Raw genomic sequence first — 18,950 nt, forward strand, 5'->3', positions numbered from 1 at the left:
AGGAAGGTCCCTTTGGTGGTTGTTATTAGAGAATATTTCAAGAGACTCTCGTTGCACATTGCAGATGTACAGGTGAGACACCAGAGACATAGCATTATCTACATTCCACTTCTCACGTTGGTGATCGTGATGGTGGCGGCAGTGATGTGGAGGAGGAGGAGGAGGAGGAGGAAGCAAAAATTCAAAAAGAAGGAAAGAGGTAGAGCCATCTCTGTCAATCTGTTTCCTGCCTCACCTGGGATGGAGGCTGCTTGTCAAATACACCTTTACTTTACTTTTCCTTATCTTGAGAGGCAGAAGTTGGTCCATGCCATGGAATAAATAATATGTCTCTTCAGATATTCACTCGTTGATGCTAGAGGACTTGGAGAGCTCTTCTGCACACCGGAACTCAGCAAGAAGTCCACAACAAGATGGTGAGAATCAGGTGAGACGAGCTCGTGAAGTGGTGAAGGGATGATGGTTCGATCCAATAATTATAAAATCAGTACAATTGTGATCCGTTCTTATTTTGAGGGGGGGGGACCCACACAAAACAGATTACAAGCAGGCAACAAGACTAGGCCACAACTACCCCTCTCCCTTACCCAACTCACTGATCAAGAAGTTGGTTGATTGATTGATTTAAATTTATATCTTGCCCATCTGGCTGGGTTTCCTCAGCCACTCTGGGTGACTTGCAACATATATAAAAACACAACAAAACATCAAATATTGGGGTATTTGGCAACCAACAAACCAATAAATCAATAGAAACCAACAACAACGACAGCAACAACCAGTTTGCAGTTATACCAAAATTAAAACAAAATAAAAAAATAAAAAAAATTCCTTCCAGTAGCACCTTAGAGACCAACTAAGTTTGTTCTTGGTATGAGCTTTTGTGTGCATGCACACCTCTTCAGATACACATGAAAGCTCATACCAAGAACAAACTTAGTTGGTCTCTAATGTGCTACTGGAAGGAATTTTTTTATTTTTTTATTTTTATTTTTACTATGGCAGACCAACACGGCTACCTACCTGTAACTGGAACCCAAATTAAAGTAACTGCCAACCCCAACTAAACATTTAACCAACACCAACCTGACAAAAAAGAAACAGAGGAACCAAAATTAGAACCATTTAGAACATTTTAAAACATTTTAGCCAGTTGCCCTAATCCAAGAATTGTTCCAGCAATGTCCCAGTGGCCTCCCAGGAGCCTCTTTTAGCTGTTCAGGGTGAGTCTGGGCCCATTCTCTAGGCCAGGGGAAAATGGGAAATTTATTATGGCATGAGGCATTGTTATTATGGCATTTCACCTGTATTATGGCATAGGTTTTTGTGAACAAGAATCCAGTTCATCCAATTCATGAAGGAGAGGGAGGCAGCCTCTGCAGAGAGCCAGTTCCCATCAGGGGAACATGCATGCACAGTCAAACTGAGCAGGGTTAAACCCTCCTCTCACCCACTGGCTGCAGGATTCTGCTTCTCCACAGGGGAAGGTGCATGTGGAACAGTCCCCAACAGGATTGTCGCCTCCACTCAGCAGCTACTCTGGATGCCTTCTAAAATGCTAATTGTATCATCAATTCCAACTGGAATATGAAACAATAATTGAAACATGGACCTTGACTTTAAAAATGTCACTTCCAGCAGAAGCAAACTGCCTCCTTTTGTCTGCTAAAACTGGGCAACTACACCCTAACTTAGGGTGAGTGATCCAGGAACCTGTAGAACCAAATGCTAACCCAAAATGAGTGGAAATATTGTATAGAGGTGCAGTGGCATAGCAAGGGCGGGGTGATGGGGGAGGGGTGCCCTGGGTTCCAGGGGAGGGGGGTGACACTTGGCGGCCCCCTCCCGCCACTCCCCACCGCCTGTGCTGCTCCATAGACAGGCAGGGCAGCCCCACGAGGCCCTGGTCGCCGAGGGAGCAGCATCGCCGGGCGGGATGCACTGCGCATGCCCGAAAATTCCGGGCATGTGCAGTGCATCTGAGTCGGTGCTGCTGTTTCTGTGGCAACCGAGCGACCTGCCAAGAGAGTGGCAGCCCGCGGGATGAGGCAGCCCCACGCCCCGCTGCCTGCTCAGCGGGTTGCCCGGTCGCTGCGGGAGCAGTGGCGCCGGGCCGGATGGACTGCGCATGAGCGGCATTTCCACCCATGTGCAGCCTTCCCGATGTGCGTCGTGACCCTGCCCCCAGGGTGGAGAGGCTTCCTCCGCCACTGTAGAGGTGTCTGTGATCTATCTTAGGGCACCATTGGGCTTTGCCAGAACTCCATTCTTTCCCGGGTTTATTTAGGTGGGTACAAATCCTCAGTGACTTTTTAAGGAGCTGCATCTGAGTCTCTCCTGTCATGTTCTATAGCTGGTTCTGGTTCTCTCTGCTCCTGCAGGTTTTCTGGGACAGAAAGGAAGTTTCAACGAGTTCCCCACCACCCTGGAAATCCTGTCCTCTTGTCTGTTCTGACTCTGTATCAGACCCAGAATCTTCAGGAAATGAACATTGCACCCCACAAGCCAAGGACCTGGGGGAGAAGGCACCCCTCTTGGAGTCGGCGCTAGAGATCCTATTAAGGGACCATCAGGGGAGAGAACCACGGAAGACCCTTCCTGGCCATCAATACTGGCGGAACCATACATACCCCAACACTAAATGCCGACAACGGCGCCAGGATTCCATTTCTGAATTAGCTAGACAAGAGTCAAAGTTGCCACCTAAGTATATTAATTAAGGTCATTAGGATAACATTGGAGGCTGCTTATACCAGAGGGCAAATGAGTGGGCCCCCTCTCTCACCTGGCTGGAAGTGAGAAAGAGTTGTCTGTGTGTGAGCTGGGCTAAAAACAGGCTGGTTGCAGAAGCCAGAGAGCTAGAGCCAAGCCTGATTTCTTTGTTTGTGTGTTTGTGTGTGTGTGTGTGATTTTTATTAAGTTTTCAATTTTACAGTTTAAACAACCTTAAAATGTCAATCAATTCCCTTCTTCTCTTTTCATGGTTCAATTTGCATATCAGAAATTCGGCGGTTCGAATCCCCGCGACGGGGTGAGCTCCCGTTGCTCGGTCCCTGCTCCTGCCCACCTAGCTGTTCGAAAGCATGAAGTGCAAGAAGATAAATAGGTACCGCTCCGGCGGGAAGGTAAACGGCGTTTCCATGCGCTGCTCTGGTTCGCCAGAAGCGGCTTAGTCATGCTGGCCACATGACCTGGAAGCTGTCTGAGGACAAATGCCAGCTCCTTCAGCCAGTAAAAGTGAGATGAGCGCCGCAACCCCAGAGTCGTCTGCGACTGGACGGTTTGGGGTCCCTTTACCTTTAAACCATTCCATTAATACATCCATCAACACTTATTTACACTGCTGAATTTATCGTAATGCTGCCAACATTTTCAAGTGTACACAATTTCCCCCATATATTCAATAAACATTTTCCAATCTTTTTTAAACGTATGTTCTTCTTGTTCTCTTATTCTATATGTTAAGTCTGCAAGCTGCGTATATTCCATCAGTTTAAGTTGCCATTCTTCTTTAGTTGGGATCTCTCTCATTTTCCATTTTGGGGCTAACAAAACATGGGCAGCAGTAGTGGAAAACATAAATAGCATTTTTTGACACCTGGGAATTTCCACCTGAACTATCCCCAACCAAAAGGACTCTGGGTTTGTTTGTTTTTTGAAAGGTACTTTTGAACATTTTTTTCAATTCATTGCGGATCATTTCCCAATACTCTTTTACCCTTTTACAGGTCCACCGCATATGAAATAATGTTCCCTCAACCTCATTGCATCTCCAATGCAGATAATCACTTATCTGATTCAGTCTTATACATATTAGCAAGTCTACTCGTAGCTAAATATCATCTGCAAATCATTTTCAAATAATTATCCTTCAAAGAATAACACGCTGTAAACTTCAGATCGTTCTTCCCAAGTTTTCCCCAAAGATTAAAATCTATGTTGTATCCTCTATCTATTGCTCAATGTGTCATATAATCTTTGACAAGCTCATCTTTTGTTTCCCAATCTAATAGCAGATTGTACATTTTAGATAAAAGTTTTTATTTGTTTTGTATAAGTTCTTTTTCGAATTGTGAGCTTTGGTCCAAAACAACAACAACAACAAAACCTTTTTTCCTATGTTAAACATTTCATGTAACTGATGAAATTGTTGTTGGGTTTTTATCTACCCGTGCTGCTTCAGCAGTCCTATTATGATATTATGATTTGTCTATATCATGTGAGTCTGAGAGCAGCGGTGTCAGCTCCCGAAAAAAGGTCAACAATTCTGGGCAACCGGGGCCCCCCGCTGGGCAGATCTTTGCACCCCGGCGCCACATATGCTTAAGACGGCCCTGTGCAGAGTGCCTTTCCCGCCATAGCTGATTCATAGCCCCTTGCTCCTGCACCCAAAACACTCCCATGTGCTCTGGCTTGGCCGTGTGGGGCGCAGGAGCCTTATGTTGGGAGTGCATGGCATCCGAAGGGAGAAGCAGGTCTGTCTGGGAGTCTGGAGCCAGAATTTCTGACTGATGGGAAGGTATTATTTACACCACGCTTATCTGCTCCGGAAAAGAAAACAGGAAACAGGTGTCTGGGAGGAAGGAAACGAACCATGTGGGGAGCGGGATTTAAATCCACACTCACGCGCTTGAATCTGGGGGTACTTTCCCTGCATGTGGGGGAGTTTTTGTGTGTGCGTGTGTGTATAGCACGCGCGTGCTGGTGCGAAGAGTGCCCTCTCTCTCCGGCCCCTTCGGCGCTCCTCTCCCGGACGTCGGAGAACAAGACAAGCAGAGAGGGAAACATTTGCAGAGATAGAGGACTCAGCCTGGGACTCGGGCACACCCGCGGCTGGCAAGCGGCCGATCCAGTCGCTGTAGTCACTCTGCTGGGTTGGGGTTTGGGCGGGCAGGAAGGAAGGAGAAATAAGGCTCATTGGGCTTCGCAGCCTGCACTAGCAGGGTCTCCAGTTGGTCTTCAAGGAGCAGCTCGCCTCCACCCCTTCACTTCTCCCAGCCCCTCTTGATGACATTCAGTCCTGCGCCTCGCCCGCCCGCCCGCTCACTGGCTCTCACTCTTCTCCCCCCCCACCCGGTTGGCGCTCTCCAGGGCAGGCGAAGAGTAACATCCGTCCTACTGAGTTCGGAAAAAGGAGCGGGGGGAGGGAGAGGCAATGGAGACCTGCAGCAACCACAACGCATGCGCAGAGCAGCAGCTTTTTACTCATCAGGCTTGCTCAGGGGTGCCGCTGCTGGACATTGCCTGTGATGTCCTTCCCTTGACGTAGTTATGATGTGTTCCGAAATGTATTCTGGGTTATTGCGGGAAGTTTTAAAAGTTCATGTCACCCTTTGTTCGGGGTTCGGATCCTCCGGAACCTTGTTGCGCAATAAACTCCTTTGCTTTTGCTCCAACTCCTGGCTCGTCTCCATTGACTCCGCAGCGAACCACGGGCTTCTTCCATAGGACCGGGAGCTGAGTAGCCTCTGCCCGGGAATTTCCGTAACAGTCGGGAGCCTCAATCCCAGGTGAGATGGGAAGAAGATTAATAGAGATGGTTCTACCTCCTTGATGCATTTTTCTCCACTGGCATATTGCCACCACAATCACAATTCCCAACAAAAAAACTGCAAAGAGACAATAAATAAGCCACCGGATCTTCCAGGTTCCAGTGTGTTCACCTGCAATGTGCAATAAGAGACTCTTGAAAATGCTTCAATAGCAACCAGAAAAGTGATTCTTCTACATGACCGAGAGAAGCAGAATGAATGAATGAATGAATGAAATGCCAGTCCATTTTATTACTTCAGGGACAGACTTCCAAAACAAAAATGTCTTCCTTTAGGATACAAGAAACCAGTGAGATGAAGGGGAGACAATGAAAAGAGGTGTTGCAACAGGGGCAGGAAATGTGTTGCCCTCCAGATGTTGCTGGACTCCAGTTTCCATCAGCTCCAGCCAGCAGGGCCAAAGGGCAAGGGTTATGCTGGCGGGTAGAGTCTGGCAGCCTCTGCAGGTCACCACACTGGCTACTGGGTGGTGTAGCCATAGGGCTGGATCCAGAATTACAGCACAATCCTGTGTGCAGTCAGGCATTGCTACAGCCTTCACTTTTGCCTGCTCCAAAGGTAATTTATTTACCTAAAGGTAGGAGGAGGAGGAAGCAACAGAAGCAACAATTCAGATGTGTCAGGGCAATCCTCAAGCAGGGCTGAATTTGCTCTAACACAGCTCAACAAGAATGTTTGCATATATGAACGTCTCTCCTTGAATCCCTATAGGGTATAAGTTATCCAAGACCCCAAACAGCAACTCTGGATAAAGATACATTGCTCACCTTCAGTACTTGAGCAGATGTGGAACAAGTCAAATGAGGCTCGCTTTTCACTGACAGGGTTGCTGACCAGGCATGTGAATGTGGAGTCAGAAGGCATGGTCTGCCAGGAGACATGGAGCTGCCTCCCACTATCAGAAAGCTGGAACTCATCCAGGCTGCTTTCTAAGGCCCTGGGGGGATCCCCTCTTTCCCAGGAGACCTTGAGTTCTTCCCTTCCAGGTGTCTGGCATTGCAGGGTCACATTACATCCCTCTGGAGTACTGGATACCGCTAGATGGAGCATCTGGGGTGTTGGCACATGCTCTGTTGAACACAATTGAAAGCAATATAAAGTTTGTGTCCCACCTGTCCCTGTACCAATGTAGTCAAATGCTGTTGATCCTATTCCATGAGCCAAACAGTGAAAGCAATAAATTACCATAAAGTGAAAGCAATAACTTACCATATCAGAAATAGACTGGAAAGAGAAGTTACTGAATTGCAACTTATTACCAAACTTAAAACCATGGAGAGACCTGGTCTGAATAGAGACATTGGATTCTTATCTCAATATACATGATATAGCTATTTTTAGCCATCTCACCCCTTCCTTTTTCCTGTAAGACCAATTGCAGTCGTTAACAGTCGTCAACAGGTATTTCCACACCTATCAGCCAATCATCCATTCCCACCACCCTTCTGAGTCATACCCCTCCCCACCCTCTCACTATATATAAGAGTCTGGTGACTTCTGTTTCAGCGTATCTGAAGAAGAAGTGTGCATGCACACGAAAGCTCATGCCAAGAACAAACTTAGTTGGTCTCTAAGGTGCTACTGGAATATTATTATTATTTTTTACCATAAACAGTGAGGCTGAAACTCTGTTCTTGAAACCGTGATTTCATAAACCAGATGCGAGCATTGTAGATCCCACTGTCATCCAACTCCAGGCCTTTGATCCTCAGTGTTGTCTCGTCCACCATGTCTAGTCGTTGTCCAAACCGATCAGAGGGACTTGAGTGCTCCAGTTTCCCATGACTGAATTCCCCCAGCCAATAGCCCAGGCCACCACTTTCAGGGTAAAAGTCCCATTCCATTTTCTCCACTGTTATTCCTTGAGATACGTTGGCAGGAATCAAGACTGATCCTCCCAGGATTCCTTTCACCTGATGGTGTGGATTCCCCACTGCATGGCTTAAAGTTTCTAGTGAGAGGAGGAGATACAAACATAGGTGAAAATAAGTATCATTATCATGTTTAGTGAAATCTGAAAAAGCAATTGATTAAACACTTAAATCTTTTTAAAGGTTTGCTATGCTGAAAATTTAGGAATATTTGGCTATGTGTAATTGACCCAAGGAAAAATTCTGAAAAATAAGTAGAATTCCCCCTCACAAGGAACAAAAGTTCATTTATTTCAGTTCACAAGATTTATACTTCTTGGTTTTAATAAAGCTTCAAAGCAGTATCAGAGCTGTGCAAAATGTCTGTTGAAAACACAACACAGAAAGATCTAACCCAGTGAAAAATTATTCTAAGCAGCAGTCTAAAAACAATCTGCATGTGTGTTTCAGGAGAAAATGATTATGCACTAATTTTTTGTGTGAAACTGAGGTAAGTTAATACAGAGGTCAGAGAAGACACTGACTCTGTTCCACCCAGATCCCCAGTTTCCTTCTCCTACTCATTGGTTGGCTCCTCTAATTCACTGCTTGCTCTTAACTGACATTTCTTTTGTATTGGTGAATGACTGACAAAATCCTTCAGGAAAACATTTCTGCCCTAGAGATTATTTTCCATCCCACACCTTCAAGGCAGATGACCACCTTCATCAAAGACTTTCAGCTCAGTAACAAATACAGTATGACAAAAAGAATTAAGCCTTGTCTTGCAGATTCCTTGGAAGCCAACAAGGGTGTTCTGGGAGGGTTCGAGATGGGGAAAGGAGGCCCTCAGGGCTAGCAAACAATATTGCCAATAATATCCCTCTTCATGCCAAATCAAACTCAGAGTGTCCCCTACATGCATGTAGGTGGGCTTCTTCTTCTTCTTCTTCTTCTTCTTCTTCTTCTTCTTCTTCTTCTTCTTCTTCTTCTTCTTCTTCTTCTTCTTCTTCTTCTTCTTCTTCTCTTTCATTTTTTGAGGGAGAAAGAAGTGAAGTCCTTACTCAAGGAAGAGTACAGCAATGCTCTGAAGAGGTCTTCTGAGAGAAAAATCCACAATCGTGGAGCCATGAGTGGCAGTGAAGCCCCAAACTGGCCGTTTCTGGGAATCACCGATGGGAAACTTGCTGATGTTGCGCTCAAATCTTGCCTGCTGGCTCCCCGTTCAGGCATCTGTTTCACCACTGCGAGAAGGACAACTTCATTCTTCTGCACAGGATAGGTACTCTAAAATAAGCCTGTTCATCCACTTTATAAGTGTAGCCTGACCCCAAGGTTTCATTTAAAAGAGACATGAAGTTTCCAACACAACGGTCTTCTCCTTCCTCCCTCTCGCTTCCCAGCAGATCAGATCCTCCTCTTTATACCAGCAAGGCTCGCTTTCCCTCCCCTTCTCATCCAAACAAGACTGTGTTTCCCCTCCTTTGTTTCTTACTCCTCCCTTCACGCCTCTTTGGTCCTCCCCTCATAAACCAGCAAGGATCAGCGGAGAAAGAGAAACCGACATGAGCTGTCTCAGTAACTTCGCTCTTGATTAGGATTGAGTTTTTTCAAATGCATCTGTTCCGCAACGAGCTGAGCCCAAAGCGGCTCACAGCAAACGTTCAAAACATCAAAATACAGAGCATTGGAAATACGAATGTACGAAATATAGAATAGGATAGCAAATTTTAAAAATGACATAAATAAACAATTTGGCAAACACAAACTAATTCAATATTGCCCCCCCCCCCCAAAAAAACCCTAAAACTTAAGTACACAGATACAAAGCAACACAAAAGTTAACAGACAATGAAGTTTCTAGCCCTGGTCTTCCTACACTCCAGGCAGCCGGGCTTAAATGCAGCTCAGAGGGGAGGGGAAGATGGATTACAACAGGGTTCCCTTATCCTGCTGGAAAAGGCAAATGTCGGGGTGGAAAACAATGGCCATTCTCTCCCCCAGCCTCTGGAAACACCGGCTGCTTGCGCAAGTCTTATTGCTCGTCACTCAGGACAAACAGTGTGATACGTTACCCCGAAGAAAGTACAGCAACATTCTGAAGAGGAAACGTCTGCCATAAAAAGTCATGTTTGCTTCTCCATGGACGTGTATCGCTGGGTGTGGTTTTTGGCGGCAAGGAGCAGAATTGCTCTCTTTGCAAAGACTGGCTATTAACAAAAATCATGTGACAGATCTGGCCAAAGAGAAAGCAATGAAAAACGCTGGCAGCTGTTGCAGACGGAGAAGGCTGTTGCAAATTTACCAGCAACAAAAAACATTCTAATTGCTCAGGTTTTTATTTAGGGTGAGCAAAAATCACATGTAACTAAACCCCAAAGGAATGTTCATATGCCTCCAAGCTCCAGAGGTATGGAATTAACTCCAGAGGGGAAATCAGGAACGTCAGAACATAACAAGATCGTGTCGGTGGCTCATCTAGCCTGGCATCCTGTTCTTCTCACAGTGACCTTCTGGATGCCTATGGGAAACTGGCAAGCAGGACCTGAGCACCAGAATGCTCTCTCCTTCTGTGGTTTCCAGGAGTTGGTATTCAGAAGCATTGCTGCCTCCAATGGAGGAGGGAGAGCAGAGCCACCCTGCCTAGTGTCCCTCAACAGTCTTCCCCTCCACAAATGTATCTCACCCTCTTTTCAAGCCATTCAGGGGGGTGGTCATCATCATCATCACTGCCTCTTGTGAGAGGATGCCTCTCTTGTGGGTGGTGGGGTCATGGTAGCTAAGAATATAGATCAGCACATACCGGTAGATAGTTGGGTGTGCAATGAACCAAGAGGTGAACAAAGGTTGTGGATGTTGCTCATTGCTGAGATAGCCTGGCAGACCATGTTGGGGAGGAGTCGTTGGCCCCAGTGACATGGGGAAATGTAGTCTAGGGGTCCTGGAAGCCCCATTTAGGATGCTGAAAGTCAGGACCTCTAAGGTACCTTTCCCTGAAATACTACCAGTTCCATATGCAGGGTCAGACAGACAAGCAGAGCTTTGTGGTCTCAATGTGTGAATGACATGATTGTGCACTGGGTAACATTCTGGGGGCAACCTGGGACTCTATAAAAGGGATGGGCGCTCAGTGGTGTAGCAAGCTCAGCTGGTAACTGGTGCTTAAAATTTCTTTTCACACACACACACACATTGATTATTCCCCCCCCCCCCCCCCGCTAAAATGGTTTGACTTTATTTCATATTCTCTTTCAAAGGAATGTGGATTCTGGGCCTTTGATAACAGGTAGGTGACTGTGGACAGATACTTAAATGTACAGGGTGGATTGTGTTTTGGCTTGTGTTATTTTATTTATGTTATTTATGTTATTTACCCGGTATGTTATTTATTTATTTAATAAAATGTATTTTTAAAAACCAACCTGTGAAGTGGTTTACCAAACAAACTCACAAACAAACAAAAAACAACAACAACACAGCAGTAAAATCAAGAAAAATTAACAACCCTACGTTAAAACATAAAAAACCTAAAATATTAAAACAGATTAAAATGGAAACAAAATTAAAAATTTAAAAATTCCTTCCGGTAGCACCTTAGAGACCAACTAAGTTTGTTCTTGGTATGAGCTTTCTTGTGCATGCACACTTCTTCAGATACACTGAAACAGAAGTCACCAGACCCTTATATATAGTGAGATGGTGGGGAGGGGTGTTACTCAGAAGGGTGGTGGGAATGCGTGATGGGCTGATGGGTGTGTTACAGAGTTCAGAGAAGAAACTGACTCTCTTCCACCAAGATCTCCAGTCCTCTTCTCCTGCTCATTGGTTGGCTCCTCTAATTCACTGTTTGGGTTTTTCTTGTGTTTTTTGTTTTGTTTTGCTTTTTGTCTTTTTTTGAGGGAGAAAGCAGTGAAGTCATTACCCAAGGAAGAGTAGGCTACAGCAATAGTCTGAAGAACAAGCCTTCTGCAAGAAAAATCCACCAGCGTATCTCTCCAGAAATGCAGAGATCCATGAGCTGCAGTTACGCACCACAATGTCCATTTCTGGGACTCACTGATGGGGAGTCTTGCTGCTGTTGAGGCAGGGAGGAAGATGGCCACCGATCTGAGAGACAGGGTGCAGGACCTGCTCTCGCCCTTTTATAGTCTTACAGTGGTACCTCTGGTTACGTACTTAATTCGTTCCGGAGGTCAGTTTTTAACCTGAAACTGTTCTCAACCTGAAGCACCACTTTAGCTAACAGGACCTCCCACTGCGCCACCAGAGCACAATTTCTGTTCTTATGCTGAAGCAAAGTTCTTAACCTGAAGCATTATTTCTGGGTTAGCGGAGTCTATAAAATGAAGCATATGTAACCTGAGGTACCACTGTATAGCTTTATTAAACCTTATTTGTTTTATTTTATTTACAGTGGCACCTCGGGGTTTTTTTTTAATAAGAATTTATTAATTTTCCATAACAAACAAATAAAACACCAACATTAACCCAACACCTAACTGAAAATAGACAAATACAAATATACCAATAATTCTTCTTCTTGTACCAAAAAAAATATTTCTTGTTCGAATCTTGGCTCAGACTTCCCCTGCCTTTTCACCTTCGGTTCTAATTCCAAGTATTACTTTAATAACTTCATATTCCAAAAAAAACTCAAATTCATTTTAAAAAGTTCACATCTAAACATTCTTCTTGAAAAATCTTATTTTCTAATATACAATATTTTTCCCGTTCTTAACTTAACAAAAATCAAATCATATTATAACTTCATATTAATTCAACACAAAATTCTAAATCTTAACGCATTATTCTCGAAACAGATCATAACAAATATCCTCTTTCCCTAAAACTGCTGCTAATAACAAAAATTAAAATATCCCTTTTCTTATTAAAAAGCTCAAAGTCTTGACACACCGGTTTCAGGGTACCATAATAGATCAATTTTTCTTTACCCTTAATACAGTTCACCCTATCCCCCTTCTGTCCATTTTCTTTGCTCGTCTTGCTCCGGTGCCGCTCCTCGAAATGACCTTTTTCCTTGCAACTCCACAGATCCAGACGAAGTCCATAACAATCCTTGCATAGAGCATCTGGGTACACATATCCTCTTCTTCCAGCTTCTCCGGTTCACAATACCATTCTTCTTTTATTTGTAAACATAGTAATTTTTCCACCAACGCTCCCGAGCTCTCACCTCGAGAGTTAGATATAACAAATTTCCCCGTCCTGGGTCTGCCACCCCCGAAGGATGTTTCATTTTCCCAGAGTCGCCAGACCATTTTGCCCTGTTCTTCAGCCATCCCTTTCAGCTCTTTGCCAAGGTTCTCTTCCAATGCAGCCATTTCCTGAAAAGTCTCCTCTGTGAGGTATATCTTTTCTGACATGTCCCGGTTCAATATCACCAATTTTTGATTGAGCAGTTCCAGTCTCAAGAAAGTAATCCTTTGATCATCACTTAGCTCATAGTTCGTAACCAACTCAAAAACGAAACCCAGCATGGCAGAAGCGGGCATAGGTGTCAAATTACAGTTTCAACTTCCAAACTTCTCCATCTTAGTGCCAGTAACTTTCCACTCAGTCACAATCTTTCGCAGCCATTTTCCCTGTAACCAGGGCGCAAGAACCACAAATTTTAAAAAGAGATATTTTCCACAAACTTGCTCCCCAAAGGGAGATCGAAAAAGTCTCACTTGTCAAAGTTCAGATACTTTGTAACCATCATTGTAACAGCAGTCTTTTAAACCGGTTATTTTCTTTTCTTTTTATAAGAATTTATTGACATTTTCATAACAAAACATAAACCCACACCCACACCTACATATATAAAACAAATACAGACATAATCACGATTCTTCTTCTTGTACACATATAAGAAAATATTCTAATTCCGAATCTTGACGGTTGACTTCCCCTGCCTCCTCTCCTTCGGTTTTAGATCCATATCTACTTTAATAACATCATCTCTCTAAAAAATTAAATTCATTTAAAAAGATTCAAATCTAGACAATAATATTTGTCCCTAATAGTTAGTAACAAATCTTTAAATCTTAACAAATTATTCTTATATCAGATCTTATATCAAACCGGTTATTTTCTATCCTCCGAGGGGAGGGAGGCAGGCTTCCTTTCCAAATACCTCCCGGATCGTTAAAATAGAACGAAAAACAAGTCCAATCCAATACTCACAACCACCGGGTTTCTTTAATTCCAATCTTGACAGGTAGAACATTGACGCTCGTTGCGAGCGGCGGGCGCCGCTCCACGTCCCGGTTGGGGCATGTCCCCTATAGCCCGGCTCTGTTGTCCCTTCACCCCCACTCCCCCTTTACAGGGGGAACGAGGGAAGGGTTCAGAGCCATAATGGGCCCGCCGGGGAGCCCAGGGTGCGGGACGCTCTTCCCGCACCCCACCGGAGCCCCGCTTTGCACAAGCTGCCTCCCTCCCCTTGTTCCATAATCAGTTTGTTAGGTCTTTTGTTCAGGAGGTGTGGGTCACTGGCCTGTTTTTGTTTTTTAAACCCAATTATTGGTTTTAATGTAAATACAAGAGCAACATATATCTACAGTAACCTGTCCAGTGTCACATTCTTATTAAGTTCCATATGCAGCACACAGTACACAAACAATACATTTATTCATGCATTGTCAATTCAAGTAGCCTCTCCACAGAGATTCTTATGCTGTGTGTGGAATAAAAGTATATATTGTGTCTCATTTCATAAAGGAAAAGAATGGAAGCCAAGTCTCACCAAAAGTGTCTATCTTTGAAGTGCCTCTAATTACCCTTCTATTGTGAGTAAAGGGGACGTGGGTGGCGATGTGGGTTAAACCATACAGCCTAGAGCTTGCCGATCAGAAGGTCGGTGGTTCGAATCCCCACGACAGGGTGAGCTCCCATTGCTCAGTCTCAGCTCCTGCCAACCTAGCAGTTTGAAAGCATATCAAAGTGCAAGTAGATAAATGGGTACTGCTCCGGCGGGAAGGTAAATGGCATTTCCGTGTGCTGCTCTGGTTCACCAGAAGCGGCTTAGTAATGCTGGCCACATGACCTGGAAGCTGTATGCTGGCTCCCTCGGCCAGTAAAGCGAGATGACCGCCGCAAACCCAGAGTCGTCCGTGACTGGACCTAATGCTCAGGGTTCCCTTTACCTTTTATGGTGAGTAAGGCATTCTAATAGAACCACATTCCAAATATTATTTACCAAGATTTCAATGGGGATTTCTACAGGTTGTTTCCAGTATTGGCCTATTGCAAATTGGGCTGCTGATAATCATAAAAATACATTTAAGGTTATTGCATTTAACCTCTGCATTTAAGGTTATTGTTTAAATTTGAGTTTAATGATAACAAGGCAAGAGCTGATGTGGGTGGAAGGGATTTGTGGGAATGATTAGGAACGTGGATGAGGATATATTTTCAGATATATCCTATCCCAGCTTGTGTTAGCAAGCTCCAAACTTAGCAGAGTTTCATTCCCTTTTAAAACACACAAAGCAGACGCGTGTGATGGCCTGGGAGTCAGACTCTGATGCTGAACCTGAGGGATCCCAGCCTGCACAGGATTCCCCGCCTCCAGAACCAGCTGAGCCGGGGCCAGGGCTTGAGCCTGAAGGATCCCCACCTGTGCTGGATCCCCAGGTGCAGGCATCAGCAGAGTCTGCTCTGGCTCCTGATGGGAGGGGGGACCCATTGCCTGCAGGTGCTCTACTCCCAGCCTCTTCAGAGGAAGCTGAGGCGGCCCCTGGGTCCAGTAACCCACCAGCCTCTCCTGAGCTGCAGAGGCTCAGGACAGAGAGGCGAAGAGAGCTAAGTGCCTACAGGAGGAGTGCTCGCCTCCAGGCCCGGAGGAGAGGCGAGTCTCCGGAGGATCGGGGCCGCCCTAAGCATAGGGCCAGATAAAAGCCAGCCAGACCCAGCCCAAGTTGCGTGAGCAACTTAGTTGCAAGCGTGTGCTCAACCTGCTACCTTGTGCCTGAACCTGCCTTGGACCTCGACCTGCTCCCTGCCTTGCTCCCCGCCGGACTGACCTCCTTTGGACCCCTAGACCCAGGACTGGACTTGGACCTCGCTTCACGGATAAACCCTTGGTGCCAGCACACGCGTTTGCACAGGCTTGCTAAAGCCTAAAATAATATATATATTCCTGGTATAATTCCCCTATATCCCTCTTAAAAGACTGCACACGACACAATGTATCTTAAATGAATAAAAAGAGTTTACTCACATACTTCCTGAGTTACACAGCGTTCTCAGAAGGCAGGTTTGCTCAGTAAAAGTATTTACATGTGGTTGCTACTTCCATAGGGAAAAGTAGCTCCCTTTGTTCTCTTGGCTGAGAGCCAGGAGAACATGCTTGTTGCTCTTTGGATAGACGAGGAGAAAATGGTGACTGGTCTTGGGATCTTGTTCCCAGGTGAGACCACACCTACTTCTGGTCACAGAGGAAGTTAACTCAGTCCAGGTAGCAGGAAGTTATGCCTGGAGGACTGAGTTACCCTCATGTCCACTCTAGCAATGTTGTGTTTTGACTGCTTTGTGTTTACATCCCACAGGATTGCTGTGTAATTTTGGAAATAGTTTGAAACACCTTTTCCCAAAAGGAGTAGACCAAAGTGCAACTCCACCATACATGGAAATGAGCCCCTTTCTCTGCAGGGAGAGATGCTAGTGTTTTTTTTTTTTTTACTGGATGGGATGGGAGTCCAGGGCCACCAAAAGACAATTTTAAGAGACGAACAGAGATGGTTTGTAGTGACAGGTTGTGCCACATTGATTGCCATTTATTCTCAGGTCACTGGCCTGTTTGAAATCTGCTTGTTCTTGTTCTTGTTTCTTTAAATATATCTGATTACCACATTAATAATAATTTTGAAAGTATTAAATGCCTCTCAAATGCATCAGATGCTTTCAATGTTATTACATAACAATCATTCCATCATTACTTTGCACACTGATCATCTCACCTCATCTTCTCCATCTTCTGGGTGGCTCCTCTCTGAAGTTCTTGAGTGCAAGAGTGCTGTTCCCCCTGCTCTCGCATCTCTCCTGTGGAATACAACATGAGACACATTATTGAGTCCATGACATTCACCAGTCTCTGCCTCTTGGAATAAGCAAAAAAAGGAAGAGGTATACTTGGCAGGAAGCCCCCATCTCAGGCGAGGTGGGAAGAAGATCAATAGAGATGGTCCTACCTCTTCTATTCCTTTCTAATCTGATCTTCCAGCACATCCAATTCACCATAACCACCACTATTATCACCAGAAGAAATATGAGGGAAGAGATAACCCGTGGACTCCAACTCAATGGTCCAAACTGTCCACCTGCAATGAGCAATAAGAGTCTCTCAAAACATATTTTAATAACAACTGCCAGAGTCTCACATAACCATGGAAATGTAGAGTTGGAAGGTTAAACTAGAGTCATCTAGTCCAACCCCCTGCGTTTTAGGGATCTTTTACCCAAGGAGGGGCTTGAACCCATGACTCCGAGATTCAAAGTCTCATGCTCACGCCTGGCCAAGTGCAGAAGAATAAATAACAAGAGATAAGCAAGTGCTGGTAATCTATCCCATTTGTATTGCAATGATTTGGGCTGTGAATGTCCTGTCCGATACACTTGCCTGCCCTGAATCAAGCTAGGAATAGGAGGAGATTGGGAGGGCAGCAGCAGCAATTCACAGGATCAGGGCAGTCTTCAAGGACAACTGTGTTTGCTCTGATCCTGCTCAAAAGCATGCAAAGAGAAGCATTTATTAATACAAACACATCTCCTCAAATCCCTCATGTTAAGGGCCAGCCTGCCTATTCACCTCCTCTGGATAATGAAGGAGAGGATATATTGCTCACCTTCATCACTCTCGCAGATGCTGAGCAAGTCAAAGGAGGCTCTCTTTTGGTCAACAGGATTGCTGACCAGGCAGGTGAATTTGGAGTAGAAAGAACTGTTCCAGGAGAAGACACGGAGGTCCTGGCCATTGTCAGAAACCTGGTAGCGATTCACACTCTTTCCCAAAGCCCTGTGCGGACCCCCTGTATCCCAGGAGACCTTGAGCTCTTCCCTTCCAGGTGTGTGGCATCGCAAGGTCACGTTACATCCACCTGGAGTCTTGGATTCCACTTGGTGGTGTATCTGTGGGGTTGGCACTGGCTCTGTGGAACACAAATGAAAACAGCATAAGCTTTCACCCCACCCCTACCAAGGCCTATGTTGCGAAATGGTGCTGATCCTACTCTATGAGCCAAACAGTGAAAGCAGTAACTTACCATAAACAGTGAGGTTGAAATGCTGTTCTTGAAACTGTGTTTTAGTAAACCAGATGCGAGTATTGTAGATTCCACCATCATCCAACTCCAGGTCTCTGAGCTTTATTGTTGTCTCGTTCACCATGTCTAGCCGTTGTCCAAACCGGCCAGTGGGACTTGGGTGCCCCAGTTTCCCATGACTGAATTCCCCCAGCCAATAGCCCAGGTCATGCCTTTGTGGGCGGAAGTCCCATTCAATTTTCTCTACTGTTATTCCTTGAGATACATTGGCAGGAAACAAGACTGATCCTCCCAGGATTCCCTTCACCTGGTGGCGTGGGTTTCCCACTTCATGGCTTGAAGTTTCTAGTGAGGGGTGGTGGTGGGGGAGGAGATACAAACAAAGGTGAAAATTAGTATCATTATTGTTTTTAGCTCCATCATGAGGTCCCAGAGCAGGTTACATCAACTTAAAATGCAGTCTTAAAATTTAATAGGGAGGGTCCTAAAAATTATTTTGCAGAGGACTTCTGGTTTTGCTGCTATGGTGAAGACTGCTTCCAATGAACCCGGGTATGCAGGCAATTAAGGATAATTTGAGAGTAATTATCCTTGCAATGCCCCCTCCTCCAGGGTCAGGGGGGGGTTCTGATACCTGCCTCCTGCTCCTACAAAATGCAGGGGGGAGGGGACGCTGAGTGCACAGCACTGCATGCATCAGAAACTCTCCATCGCAGTCATCATGAGCGGAGATTCTTCTGTCTTTTAAGATATTTCAGAATTCAGACTTAAGAAACAGGCATGTTCTGGAGGAAGGAGACAAGTTAACCTGCTAAATGAATCAGCCACTGAGTGCCCAGGTCTCGATCTGGAGAAGATTTTCATTGTGATTGGATTGGTACAGGTATGTGGTGGAGAGAAGCCTTGCTTTCTCTTTTATACAGGTATATTCACTATGCTGTTTTATGATTTGGCAGCTGTTCACTGAAGCAGAAAATTAGCTTCTAATGGATTGTAATTATTAATGGTTTGCAATGGACTGCAAGAGGGAATCAATAAGAAATTTATAATGCTTATGGATTAACTGAAAGAATGTAAATGTTTGGGAAATATTTGGATGTTCTGCGGCAATACCCTCCTTTGGAGGACTTGAACTTTGATTTATTAGGGTGTTGTTGAGATATCAGCTTGTTATCAGATGAGAAAGAATTCAAAGAAAAAGCTGGAAGTCAGCCCAGAGTAATGGCCAGACGCCAGGCCACTTTCGGTTTTAAGAGAAGCAAGATAGTGAAAGGTCACTATGC

The 18,950-nt window shown here is 45.0% G+C and overlaps 2 protein-coding genes and 1 long non-coding RNA gene across 3 annotated transcripts; 1 reads left to right on the top strand and 2 right to left on the bottom strand.

Moving 5' to 3' along the window:
• Positions 1 to 160: 160 nt before the first annotated feature.
• On the top strand, positions 161 to 2,852 carry LOC117061754. The gene is made up of 3 exons (XR_004428137.1): positions 161 to 199; positions 339 to 427; positions 2,382 to 2,852. It is a non-coding gene; the product is annotated as an uncharacterized LOC117061754 (long non-coding RNA).
• Positions 2,853 to 4,537: 1,685 nt separating this feature from the next.
• On the bottom strand, positions 4,538 to 7,498 carry LOC117061459 (SLAM family member 7-like). The gene is made up of 4 exons (XM_033174298.1): positions 7,159 to 7,498; positions 6,320 to 6,622; positions 5,636 to 5,663; positions 4,538 to 4,541 (listed from the first exon to the last, which is right to left on the bottom strand). Exons 1-4 carry the CDS (start codon positions 7,394 to 7,396, stop codon positions 4,538 to 4,540), a joined length of 573 nt encoding a protein of 190 aa, XP_033030189.1. The 5' UTR covers positions 7,397 to 7,498.
• An 8,991-nt stretch (positions 7,499 to 16,489) lies between these two features.
• On the bottom strand, positions 16,490 to 18,005 carry LOC117061460 (V-set and immunoglobulin domain-containing protein 10-like). Its single transcript, XM_033174299.1, has 3 exons — positions 17,668 to 18,005; positions 17,251 to 17,553; positions 16,490 to 16,725 (listed from the first exon to the last, which is right to left on the bottom strand). The coding sequence occupies exons 1-3, from the start codon at positions 17,789 to 17,791 to the stop codon at positions 16,490 to 16,492; spliced, it is 663 nt and encodes a 220-aa protein (XP_033030190.1). The 5' UTR covers positions 17,792 to 18,005.
• Between the last annotated feature and the right edge of the window lie 945 nt (positions 18,006 to 18,950).

Source organism: Lacerta agilis, chromosome 17 (genome assembly GCF_009819535.1).
Source record: "Lacerta agilis isolate rLacAgi1 chromosome 17, rLacAgi1.pri, whole genome shotgun sequence".
NCBI classification, from domain to species: domain Eukaryota; kingdom Metazoa; phylum Chordata; class Lepidosauria; order Squamata; family Lacertidae; genus Lacerta; species Lacerta agilis.

Excerpts from the sequence above, each read along its gene's own strand:
- LOC117061459 (XM_033174298.1), bottom strand. The coding sequence starts at position 7,396 with ATGGAATGGGACTTTTACCCTGAAAGTGGTGGCCTGGGCTATTGGCTG. Across the intron at positions 6,623-7,158 it reads TTTCAGCCTCACTGTTTATG|AGCATGTGCCAACACCCCAG; the intron begins GTAAAAAATAAT and ends TGTGTTCAACAG. Across the intron at positions 5,664-6,319 it reads CATCTGCTCAAGTACTGAAG|GTGAACACACTGGAACCTGG; the intron begins GTGAGCAATGTA and ends TGCACATTGCAG.
- LOC117061460 (XM_033174299.1), bottom strand. The coding sequence starts at position 17,791 with ATGGTGAACGAGACAACAATAAAGCTCAGAGACCTGGAGTTGGATGAT. Across the intron at positions 17,554-17,667 it reads TTTCAACCTCACTGTTTATG|AGCCAGTGCCAACCCCACAG; the intron begins GTAAGTTACTGC and ends TGTGTTCCACAG. Across the intron at positions 16,726-17,250 it reads CATCTGCGAGAGTGATGAAG|GTGGACAGTTTGGACCATTG; the intron begins GTGAGCAATATA and ends TGCTCATTGCAG.